The 11,663-nt window shown below is 36.4% G+C and overlaps 2 protein-coding genes across 2 annotated transcripts; one reads left to right on the top strand and one right to left on the bottom strand.

The window, feature by feature from the left end:
• The first annotated feature begins 2,711 nt into the window (after positions 1–2,711).
• Positions 2,712–4,140, top strand: LOC130511236 (uncharacterized). The gene is made up of 4 exons (XM_057008140.1): positions 2,712–3,124; positions 3,206–3,305; positions 3,369–3,703; positions 3,774–4,140. Exons 1-4 carry the CDS (start codon positions 2,712–2,714, stop codon positions 4,105–4,107), a joined length of 1,182 nt encoding a protein of 393 aa, XP_056864120.1. The 3' UTR covers positions 4,108–4,140.
• Positions 4,141–8,426: 4,286 nt separating this feature from the next.
• On the bottom strand, positions 8,427–11,362 carry LOC108841376 (expansin-A18). The gene is made up of 3 exons (XM_018614138.2): positions 11,207–11,362; positions 10,281–10,596; positions 8,427–9,056 (listed from the first exon to the last, which is right to left on the bottom strand). The coding sequence occupies exons 1-3, from the start codon at positions 11,349–11,351 to the stop codon at positions 8,744–8,746; spliced, it is 774 nt and encodes a 257-aa protein (XP_018469640.1). The 5' UTR covers positions 11,352–11,362; the 3' UTR covers positions 8,427–8,743.
• Positions 11,363–11,663: the final 301 nt, after the last annotated feature.

Genomic DNA, 11,663 nt, shown 5'->3' with positions numbered 1-11,663 from the left:
GTTATTTCCTCGTAAAGTAACGAAGAAAACATTTCGTCGTAAAACCATCGTAACATTACGTGGTTTTAACGAGGAAATACACTTTCCTCAAAAACACCACGTAAACCTTGCATCATCTTTACGAGGAAATGAGAAAATATACTTTCCTCGTAAAATCCACGTAAATTCGCGTCTTCTTTACGAGGAAATACTTTACGTGAACTTAACGAGTAATTTTAAAACACGTTTTTTTTTGCTACCTACCTATTCCTCGAAAATTCATCGCAAAACTTCAACTACCAGATTCGAAAATTTTCTATAAATATGGAAGTTTCAACATCATTTTAAACACACCAACAAGAACAAAAAAAAAAGTGAAAAGAAAAAAATGTCAGGCTCCGGGAATGTCTACGAGTTGCGGAGCTGGATGTATATGCATAGAGATGCTAACGGGAGAGTGACGAAAGAATACATTGCGGGACTGGAGACATTTATGCATCAAGCAGATTCCACACCGCTCGCCCTAGAAAGCGGTAAGATGTTCTGTCCATGTTAGAAATGCAACAATTCGAAATTGACAAATCGTGAAAATGTTTGGAAGCATTTAATAAATAGAGGTTTCACGCCAAATTACTATATTTGGTTTCAACATAGAGAATGTTATAATAATTATGATCAGAATGAAGCTAGTAGTAGTAATAGCAATTTTCAGGAAGAACCGGTTGCTCATCATTTGCATAATGAACATAGTTACCATCAGGAGGAGCAGATGGTAGATTTTGATAGGGTTCATGATATGGTAACTGATGCATTCGTAGCTCATGATGAAGATGAAGAACCTAACATAGATGCAAAAAAGTTTTATGAAATGTTAAATGCGGCGAATCAACCACTTTACAGTGGTTGTAGAGAAGGTCTCTCTAAATTGTCGTTGGCTACTAGAATGATGAATATTAAAACTGATCACAATCTACCTGAAAGTTGCATGAATGAATGGGCAGACTTGTTTAAAGAGTATTTGCCGGAAGACAATGTGTCTGCTGATTCTTATTATGAGATTCAGAAACTGGTTTATAGTCTTGGGTTGCCTTCGGAGATGATAGATGTTTGCATCGACAACTGCATGATCTACTGGGGAAATGATGAGAAGTTAGAAGAATGTCGATTCTGCAAGAAGCCACGATTCAAGCCGCAAGGACGGGGACGTAATAGGGTACCGTACCAAAGGATGTGGTATCTACCAATTACAGACAGATTGAAAAGATTGTACCAATCAGAGCAGACTGCCGGAAAGATGAGATGGCATGCCGAGCATACTCAGACGGATGGTGAGATGACACATCCATCAGATGCAAGAGCCTGGAAACATTTTAACAAAGTATATCCGGAATTCGCTAGCAATATCCGGAATGTGTATCTCGGATTATGCACAGATGGATTTAGTCCATTCGAAATGTCAGGGAGACAATATTCATTGTGGCCAGTCTTTCTTACGCCATACAACCTGCCACCAGAGATGTGCATGCAACGGGAGTTGCTATTCTTGACCATATTAATATCTGGTCCGAAACATCCTAAAAGGTCGCTGGATGTTTTCCTGCAACCCCTGATAAAAGAGTTGAAGGATTTGTGGTCAACTGGGGAGAGGACGTATGACTGCTCAACGAAGACGAATTTCACGATGCGAGCGATGCTTTTGTGGACCATAAGTGACTTTCCTGCCTATGGGATGTTGTCGGGATGGACTACACATGGGAGATTAGCTTGTCCATATTGTAATGGAGCGACAGATGCGTTTCAACTGAAGAATGGAAGGAAGACAAGTTGGTTCGATTGTCATCGTCGATTTCTTCCCATTGGCCATCCGTACCGAAGAAACAAGACATTGTTTAGGCACAAAAAGTTGTGAGAGACACTCCTCCTCCATATTTAACTGGAGAAGAAACTGAAAAGCAACTCGATTACTATGGAGCTTTGGAAACAGTTCCTCGTGGTGGTAATTGGCATGTCCCCCCTAATATGCCTGATTCTTACGGTGTTCATCACAACTGGCACAAGAAGAGTATATTTTGGGAGTTGCCATATTGGAAGGATCTTCTTCTGCGCCACAACCTCGATGTGATGCATATAGAGAAGAATTTATTTTAGAACATCATGAATACAATATTGAATGTCCCGGGGAAGACAAAAGACAACATAAAATCGAGGTTAGACTTGTCGGATATTTGCTCAAGAAGTGAGTTACATATAAACAGCAATGGGCAAGTTCCTGTTCCGATATTCAGATTGTCTTCAGAAAAAAAGTCGGTGTTGTTCAACTGGGTAGCATCAGAAGTGAAATTCCCCGATGGGTATGTTTCAAATATGTCTATATGCGTTGAAAAGGGTCAAAAGTTCTCTGGGATGAAGAGTCATGACTGTCATGTCTTTATGCAACGACTACTTCCCTTTGCTTTTGCGGAGCTACTTCCTACAAACGTACATGAAGCACTTGCAGGTACTATATATATTATATATTGCAGTAATTTTATATATAATGATTTAGTTTGAAATAATATATGACTAATAATAATGTGTATAATTGTTTTTGGAATATACAAGGCATTGAAGCATTTTTCAGGGATCTGAGCACCCGCACTCTTAAAGTAGAAGTCGTGGAACAGCTTCAAGAGAACATTCCTATCTTATTGTGCAACTTGGAGAAGATATTTCCTCCTGGGTTTTTTGACGTCATGGAGCATCTAGCTGTGCACCTTCCATATGAGGCATTGCTTCGTGGACCTGTACATTACGGATGGATGTATCAGTATGAGCGAGCCATGAAATATTTGAAGGGAAAAGCAAAGAACCTTGCAAAGGTTGAAGGTTCTATAATTGCTGGAAGTTTGACGGAAGAAACTTCTCACTTCACATCGTACTACTTTGCGTCAAAAGTACGTACCCAGAAAAGAGCTCCAAGGAGATATGATGATGGTGGTGTCGTGCCAACATACGCAGTTGCTGGTGTTCCAGACATCTTTAGCCAGATTGGGCGACTGGGTGGGAAATCAAAAGAGGTTTGGTGGTCGAGTGAAGAAGACGCTCATAGTGCACACACCTATATTCTACTCAATTGTGAGGATCCATTGATTCGTTATTTTGAAAGGTAACATAAATGGACACATATAAATTAACACATATATATATAATTGCCAAATATTAATTAATATAAAATGTGATTTTACAGCCTATTTGTTTCACAAGTCGAAGAAACATTCTCAGGTATATCCACAACTGACGTAGACAAAAGGAAAGATCAACACTTTATAAAGTGGTTGAAGAATCAGGTATTAACTCAAAGTCATTATTCATAAATGATATGTATTTTAACGTTCACTTTGTTTTTGCAGGTTGATTTTGACGACGATGCAGATTATCCTAAGTGGTTACATGAAGTAATTCAATCTCCACATGTAAAGGTCACCACCTCACAGATGTATTTCACACGAGGCTATACTTTTCACACATATGAGTATGGTAGACAGCGGGCGACCAGTAACTATGGAATATGTGTGAAAGGGGAAACTGATTTCTACGGTATCTTGACAGAGATTATTGAAGTGGAATTTCCAGGGATATTGAAGCTGAAATGCGTCCTCTTCAAATGTGAGTGGTTCGACCCCGTCGTCAACAGAGTTGTTCGGTTTAACAAATTCGGTGTAGTTGATGTCAATGGTGGACGAAGGTACAACAAATTCTTTATTTGGCATACATGAGCAGAATAAGCTTACTTCTATGTTTTCTTTATTTTTCAGGTACAACAAATTCGAGCCTTTCATCTTAGCTTCACAAGCAGATCAAGTTAGCTACCTTCCATACCCTCGGATGAGAGAATCAGGAATAAATTGGTTATCCGTGATCAAAGTTACACCTCGAGGACGAATCATTAGTGGAGAAGAACCACCATTGCAAGAAGAACAGATAAATGAAGTCGAGGAACCTGAACAACAAATTGATGACATTCTTCTCATTGATCCGCATAATCATGAGTATGAAGATCTTACCGACGATGGCACAGACGAAGCTGTTGAAGACGAGTTTAATGAAAATGATGATGTTTCTAGTGATGTCGAAAATGTATCCGATTGATGTATTTGTGTTTTAATATGATTGATTTTCAGACTTAATGCATGTGATCGATTATTTTAATCATGAAAAACTATTTAATGTATTGAGATTATAAGAATTTGGGAATGTTTATAAAGAAAAAAAATATTGAGGTTTGAGGTTTTGAATGAAAAATAAAAGATTGAGGTTTGGGATTGGAATATGAAGAGTAGAAGATAGGAAAGATGGTGTTTGTGGTTTGGGGTTTTTGATCTTAGGCGTTTAGAAAGCAAACATCGTTAATTCCTCGTAGTTTACGACGAAATAACGAGGAAAATAGAAAAAAAAACGCGGGCCTCGTTAATTCCACGTAAGACAGAACCGTCGTAAAGACCTCGTAAGCTTACGTGGAATTACCAAGGCTTTCTGTTTTTTTTTATTTCCTCGTTATTTCCTCGTGGGTTTACGAGGTTTTAACGATATTTATTGTCTAAACCCCTAAACCCTAAACCCCAAACCCCATCTTTCTTATCTATTTTTTCTAAATCCTAAACTCCAAACCCCAATAATAATTTTATAATTTTGAAAAGATTATATTTTCAAATCTTCAAAAGATTATATTTTTGTTGCAAAATAAAAAAATTAAATAAATAATTTGATTTTGTATAAGTTTATATTAGAAAGAAGAGATTGATATTAGAAGTTTAAATAATTGTGGTTTAAAATTTTGAGGTTTGAAATGTTAAGAAGATATTGAGGTTAAAAGGAAGATATGTTTTGAGGTAGAATATAAGAAAGATGGGGTTTAGGGTTTGGGGTTTCGATTTTAGAGGTTTAGAAATTTACCTCGTTAAAAACTCGTAATCTACGAGGCTTTTACGAGGAATAGAAACACGGGCCTCGCTATTTCTTCGTTTGATTTGGGACGGGCCTCGCAATTTCCTCGTAAGGTTACGAGGTTTTTACGAGGAACAGAAAGACGAGCCTCTTTAATTCCTCGTAACTCTACGAGGAAATTGCGAGACCTTCGTAAGTTATATATACAACCTCACACTCTCCATTCGTCCCAACTTCCTCTCCATTTCCTCCCAATTTCGTCTCCAACTCCTCTCCCATTCCTCTCTCCTTCGAAAATGGTAATTTCCTCGCCCCATAATTAGTTTACGGAATTTAGATAGGTCGTTAGTTTAGGTGGTTAGTTTAGGGAATTTAGATAGGTTTACGGATTTTATGTTCGTTAGATAGATTTTTTATTTATTGATGATTGATTTTTAATTATTGATGATCATAAACTAAAAAAAATATATTTTTGCAGGTTCCCAAGCACTTGCTTACTGCTCACTACAGAGAGATGTTCGGTGAGCCTGTAGTCAGTTAGACCCGCCAGGTTCTTCTTCAGGTGCCGGCGGTTCCGGTTCCTCAGATCATGAGTCTGTTCCCGGGACTCAGCATTTCTTCCCTCCGATGCCTCCTCCGATGGCTCATCCGATGGCTCCTCCGGTGGCTCCTCCGGTAGCTCCTCCGATGGCTCCTCCTGAGATTCCCGCCGCTGTTCATTCTGATCTCATGGTGCCACCTACTGTTCCCTTCTTGCAGTACACTGTCGAGGATATTCTCGGTATGCCAGGCAGAGCTGGTTTACCAATCATAGACCCCGACAGACCCGACGGGACTTTGTGGTAAGTGCATTTTTAATTAATTATTTTAATTTATAACTTCATTAAATAATTTAAATTTTTATTTTTTCCAGGTTTGGGGTTGACAATTGCCTTGCGACAGATGTAACCGAGACAATTAAATGTTACTTCTCCATGACGCATCCAAACTGGAAGTTGACGCCGATCTACATCAGAAAGACGTGGTTCAAGATTTACGCTGTAAATAATTCTATTAATTAATTATTTTATATTTTTTTCTTAAAATAACAGATTATTAATTTTTTTTTTGCAGCAAAAGTATCATTGGTCTATCGGGGTCAGTGAGAGAGTGAGGAAGGCGTTTTACGGGAAGGCGCAAGTTCGCTTGGCGGACACGGTTTGCAACTGGAAGGGCGACTGGATCGTCAAGGGGTACACCCGTGGCAAACCCGCTGAGCTTACCACGGGTGTTTGGGACGGCCTCATCCGTTACTGGAAGGATCCCAACTCCATTAGGATCGCAAACATTTGTGCTGCCGCCCGTAACACGGTAGACGAGCACGGTAACGGCCCGATGCAACACTCTACGGGCCAAAAACCCCATGCCGGTGTCCGTTTGCAAATGGTATGTAATTAAATAATAATTTTTTAATTATTAATTTTAATATAAATATATTTCTAACAATTTTCTTAAATATTTTTAGGCCAATGAGTTGGGACGTCTCCCGACTCTTCCGGAACTTTACGAGCGGACCCACAAGAACAAGGCGGGCCAGTTTTTAGATGGCAAGTCCGAGCTAATCTACAACGACGTTATTGCTCGGGTTGAGGAACGCCAGACTCAGCTGACCCAGCAGTCCGCCGACGGATTACCCGTTACCTTATCCACAACTAAAGTGGATAAGATTTACGAGGAGGTAAATTTTTTAACATTATATCTTTTTAATTATTAATTCATTAAATTTACCTTTTAAATTTAACTAACAAATATATTTTTTTGTTTTTAAGGTTGTCCCTAAGAAAAAGGGACGTACGTTGGGGATCGGTTCCGTCAATGATGTCCCGAGAGCGACATCGTCTTATGCTCAGAGACGGACCGAAGAAGTCACTCAGTTGCGTTCTGAGCTGGGCGCGACCAAAAGCCGTGTGAGTGGACTCGAGGCCTTCATCGACGTTATAGCGTCCACAAACTCGGAATGGGAAGCTTTGTTGAGGAACATGAAACAACAAAATCCCATTCCAGGCGAGTCATCGGGCACACATAACGAGGAGGATGTTACGAGGAGGAGCGAGGAATTCTACGAGGCCATGAACGAGCCTTAGTTTTTTTAGTTCTTTTTTCGGTTTATGTATTATAAAATCCAAAACTTAATTATATATAAAATATTTTGTTGCTTTTGAATTTTATTTAAAATTTATTTATAAACCCAAATATTTAAATACTTTTATTTTATTAAATTAATAATTATTATATCAAATAATATTTTTATTAATTCGAAAATTGGCATTATACGAGTTATATACGTCGAAATGATTTCCGAGGAATTTACGAGGAAAGCCTTACGAGGTTTTTACGAGGAAAATGTTTCAAGGATTCTACGTGGACTTTACGAGGAAACCTTTTCAAGGATATTACATCGAATTTACGAGGATTTGTTTTCAAGGATCTTACGTGTAAGTAACGACGCGTGTTTCGCGTGGTTTGCACGAGGAAAGTCCGCGAGTGATTTACGAGGAATAGCGGCGAGGAACTTACGACGAAATATTAACTTCGTCTTTACGAGAAAATAAAAGACTCGCTAGTCTACGAGAAAATGGCGACGAACGTTCTGTTACGACGACGATAAACGACGAAACACTTTTCCTCGTTAATTCCTCGTAAACATCCTTTTACGAGGAATTAACGAGGAAAATTGCCCTCGTTAAACATCTGTTTTCTTGTAGTGAGTGAGCTAGTTCATCCAGCTCAGGGAGCTGACACACTCTTCAGTGAGCTACACTGAGCTGCACTACTTTTCATCTAGCTGGTCGAGCTTGCTCACTGCATCGCCGAGCTGCCATACACTTTGTACAGCTCATTTATACTTGTCTCCTTCTTGGTTTAGCTATATCTTAGCTTCCTGATGCCCTTAACCTTACTTCCAGGCCATGATACCCTTTTTTTTAGGTCACATGACCTGACTGGTGCGTCTCCTTACACCATGGTCGATCCTAATGATCATATCCAGGATCAGCGACATGACATCACGATTTTTCATCTTCTCTGTTCATCTCTTTGCTACGGTTATACTTTTTCAGAGATCAAATCCATAGAGCGATTTTTTCCAGGAAAACAAAGATTGAAGCCTTAATTTTCTATGTCTTAGCTAACGTTTAAACACTCCATTGATTGCGAGAATACCAAAGGTTAGAGTCTGCATATATTTGCTTTTGCTTAAGAGATTTGGTTAGTTAGATGTATTGGTTTTTCGTTTGTTTCATATTTATGTATATTAACTATTGGAGATCGTCGTAGATTGGAGACTGATTGATAGCTTGAAACATGCAACCATCAATGAAAGCAGCGGATGATGAATCAGTGAGGATGAATGGAATAAAAATGTTCGTCTCAAATAATATACGATCGTTCTTTATGAAATAAAAACTCCAAAATTAGAATCCAGTGAATCATAATCGAGGATCTCAAAGGTAAGTATTTGTTATAGACGATTAAAAATGCTCTTGTGCTTAAATAGGATACATTTATAAATTGAAAAAAGAATTACAACTGGATTAGAAAAATGAGTTACAACTGAATACTTATCAATGTTAGTAAAGAAAATGGTATTTTTAGTAAAAAAGCCAATAAAATCATGTTTTAATAGTATAGATGTGTTTGATTGTTTTATGAAAGCTTTAGTTATTTTTATATTAGTGTTTGTAATTTTGGATAAAAAAATGAAAAACATAATTTAAAAGTTGGATTAGGGCAGTCTAAAATGTTAGACCGGCACCTCAAAAATGAGGGGTAAAACCGTAGTTCACATTAAAGATTTTAACAATCAGCTGAAATTAGTGTAAGAGTTGTAGGTCTTGCCAGCGCTCCAGCTAGCCGGAGCAGCATTCCAAGCGTAAATGGTCTGACGAGTGGTGTAGGAGGTTAGTCGGAACGAGAGAGATTGGCCATAGAGAGAAGAGAAAGCTTGGTAAGAAGCTCCCCAGTTGTGGCTCATGTCGATCCAGTTCGTACGGCTACCTTTAACGGCCATGTTCCTAATGTCACCCGCACCACCTACGTTCATCACGTACACTAAAAGCCAATATCCATTTCCTTCAAATTTGAACTTTATTCCTCCACTCCTTCTGCATGCCACTCTGTATATATATATATTGTTCTAACAGATGTGAGAAAGCGATACAGTTACAAAAAAAATTGTCCTCTTTTTTTTTAACAGTTAGAAAAATACAGAATAAAAAAGACAAACATATTTTAGCAGTTTACATGGGTAGATTGATTTTAATACATCTTATAAACGTTAGCAGTGTTTAGATATGTATATAATAATAATAAAATGCATGTAATAACTTGTGATCTCGAAATTTTGAGTAACATCAAGCCTATTATCCTAAAGGTAAGAGATGTTTTTAAAAGAAAAATTCTACTCAATTAATGTGAACATGGTTTAATGTGATTGTTAAAATCTCTTGGATATTATTTTTAATTTATTTTCATAAAAATAACATTCAAGAAAGAAAATAACCGAAATATATTTTATTAGAGAGTAAAATATGCATTTATACCCATAACTAATTTATATTTAGAGTTTACAGTTAAAAGTGAGTTTTGGGAGTGAGATTCCAAATTCCAAAATTGAAAATAAATGCTAAAAATTTCAAAATAAAAAGAGACTATTTTGATAATTTTATTTTGAAGATTATTTTTGTGACAAAAACTTAAATTGGGTTATTTGAGAGAATTGCGCTTTAACTTATACAATAGCTTGTGTTTAAAAAAAAACTTATATAATGATTTAATTTATCTTAATAAAATAAAATAAAATAATTTAAATGATAAATCTCTTAAAAGTCTCTAAAAAGTTTTATGAACAAAATATTATATATAAAATGACAAAATTAATCTTCACTAAAAGACAAAAGACTAAGCTATTCTTAATGAATAATACATTCAATATTTATTTAGTTTTATTTAAAATTCTAGATCCTAAAATCTAATCCCATCCCAGAAAAACTAAACCCTAATTTTAGACCAATTAATTCTAGAGATATATGTTCTTTAAACTTTTTAATAAATGTTATGTTGGTCATTTTTCCTTAGACAGTATTTTTAATATGATAAAAACTTTTTAGGACTATTGTAAGATATTTCAAAAGTTTGTATTTTCTCTCATTAAAACTCAATTATTATCTTGCAAAAGTTTCAATATATCTTCAATCATAAACCAGCTATTTAAAACGCTCTGGTCCTTTATCACACACATCTCCGCAAAAATTAGGAAACTGAAATATTTAAGACATACAAGTACTTTTAGTCCACGTAATATCCTTGTTGCAAATTCCTGGTGGTTTTGTTTAGCTTACCTTCGGTATGAGACAGGGATGATACCAGCCTTCCAATCTGCGATTTTCATGAAAGCTGGTTTAGTCAGATCAAAATGGGCACGTGGCGGATTACACCATCCACCGTTGTTGGAGTTTTGACCCCAATTCGGTGGACATATGTTGGTCGCAGTAACCACGGTGGCTGGTGAACCGTAGTAGCAGTTAGGCGACGACACACATCTTATTTGGAAACACTGACCGCATGAGTAACCGTCGTTGAACAGCACTGTACTTATTGCCGACGTGGCCGCACCATAGCCGCTGTCCCATAGGTTGCCATAGCCACAAGCCCCACCTGATCAAAGCATATCATGGTGATGTTAAAAATTGTAAGTTACATTTCAACTAGAGAAATTGCCTAGGATAGCGTTAAAAGTTTTTGTCACAAATATAACCTCAAAAGATTAAAGTGACCAAAATGTTTCAATAAAAAAAATTTACATTTATATCCATTGGGTTAATTAATTCAAATTTTAGGATTTAAAGTTAAGGGATGAAGTTTTGAGTTTAGGGTTTCAAATTTTATAAAACTAAAAATAAAACTAAAAATAAAAACTAAAATTTTGAAAATAAAAATTTTAAAAATAGTTTCAAAAATCATTTTCGAATTTCAAAAAGAAAATTTGAAAAAATTGAAAAAAATTGAAATTTTTTTTTATAAAAAAAAATTTGAATTTTAAAACATATAATTCGAAACTATAAAATTTATTATTTTTATTATTTTCAAATAATTTTTTTTTTATTTTTGTTTATATACCTAGGGTATATAAATCTTTTGTCTCTTTAAATGAAATATTTTGATCATTTTCTTCTTTATGTGTTATTTTTGTGACAAAAACATAAAAATTGTCTATTTAAGAAAGTTGTCCATTCAACTATATCGCCTCAAAACATTTATTTTTTACCCATGGATTCGCCGGCGGTTTCGTCCCCGTAGAAGGTGGCTGATGCACGACGCCACGGACTCCCAGCATATGCCGCAGATGATGTTCCGATCATCCCCATTACCGACAAAATAACCAAGCACTTGCGGTACAAACTTTGATCCATTTTTTTTCTTTGTTTTCTCTCTGGAAAGCCAAGTCTTATGATTGCATAAGATCCCACATATATAGTGAACAATGGCTCACTTTTTTTTTGCTAAAATGATAGGCAAAAACAACTGATGTCATGTCACGACGTGAGACACACTATAAGAAAATAAGAGTACGAACAAGTAAGTAATAGACGTGCGTTCATCATTGTTTCATATGCGCATCCATTACCACAATATTTTTAATAAGTTTGATTTAATGGTTTCTTTTTTTTTTTTTTCATCGACTTTTACAGACTCAAACAGACTCTGTAAACCAAAATGGTAGC

This window comes from Raphanus sativus, chromosome 4 (genome assembly GCF_000801105.2).
Source record: "Raphanus sativus cultivar WK10039 chromosome 4, ASM80110v3, whole genome shotgun sequence".
Classification (NCBI taxonomy): Eukaryota; Viridiplantae; Streptophyta; class Magnoliopsida; order Brassicales; family Brassicaceae; genus Raphanus; species Raphanus sativus.
This window is presented reverse-complemented; position numbering and strand designations above follow the sequence as displayed.

Bases quoted from the DNA above. Each gene is read 5' to 3' on its own strand.
- LOC108841376 (XM_018614138.2), bottom strand. From the start codon at position 11,351: ATGGATCAAAGTTTGTACCGCAAGTGCTTGGTTATTTTGTCGGTAATG. The intron at 10,597-11,206 runs GTAAAAAATAAA...TGCTTTGATCAG, and splicing joins AACCGCCGGCGAATCCATGG to GTGGGGCTTGTGGCTATGGC. The intron at 9,057-10,280 runs GTAAGCTAAACA...ATATATATACAG, and splicing joins ATCCCTGTCTCATACCGAAG to AGTGGCATGCAGAAGGAGTG.
- LOC130511236 (XM_057008140.1), top strand. From the start codon at position 2,712: ATGGAGCATCTAGCTGTGCACCTTCCATATGAGGCATTGCTTCGTGGA. The intron at 3,306-3,368 runs GTATTAACTCAA...TTGTTTTTGCAG, and splicing joins TAAAGTGGTTGAAGAATCAG to GTTGATTTTGACGACGATGC. The intron at 3,704-3,773 runs GTACAACAAATT...TTTATTTTTCAG, and splicing joins GATGTCAATGGTGGACGAAG to GTACAACAAATTCGAGCCTT.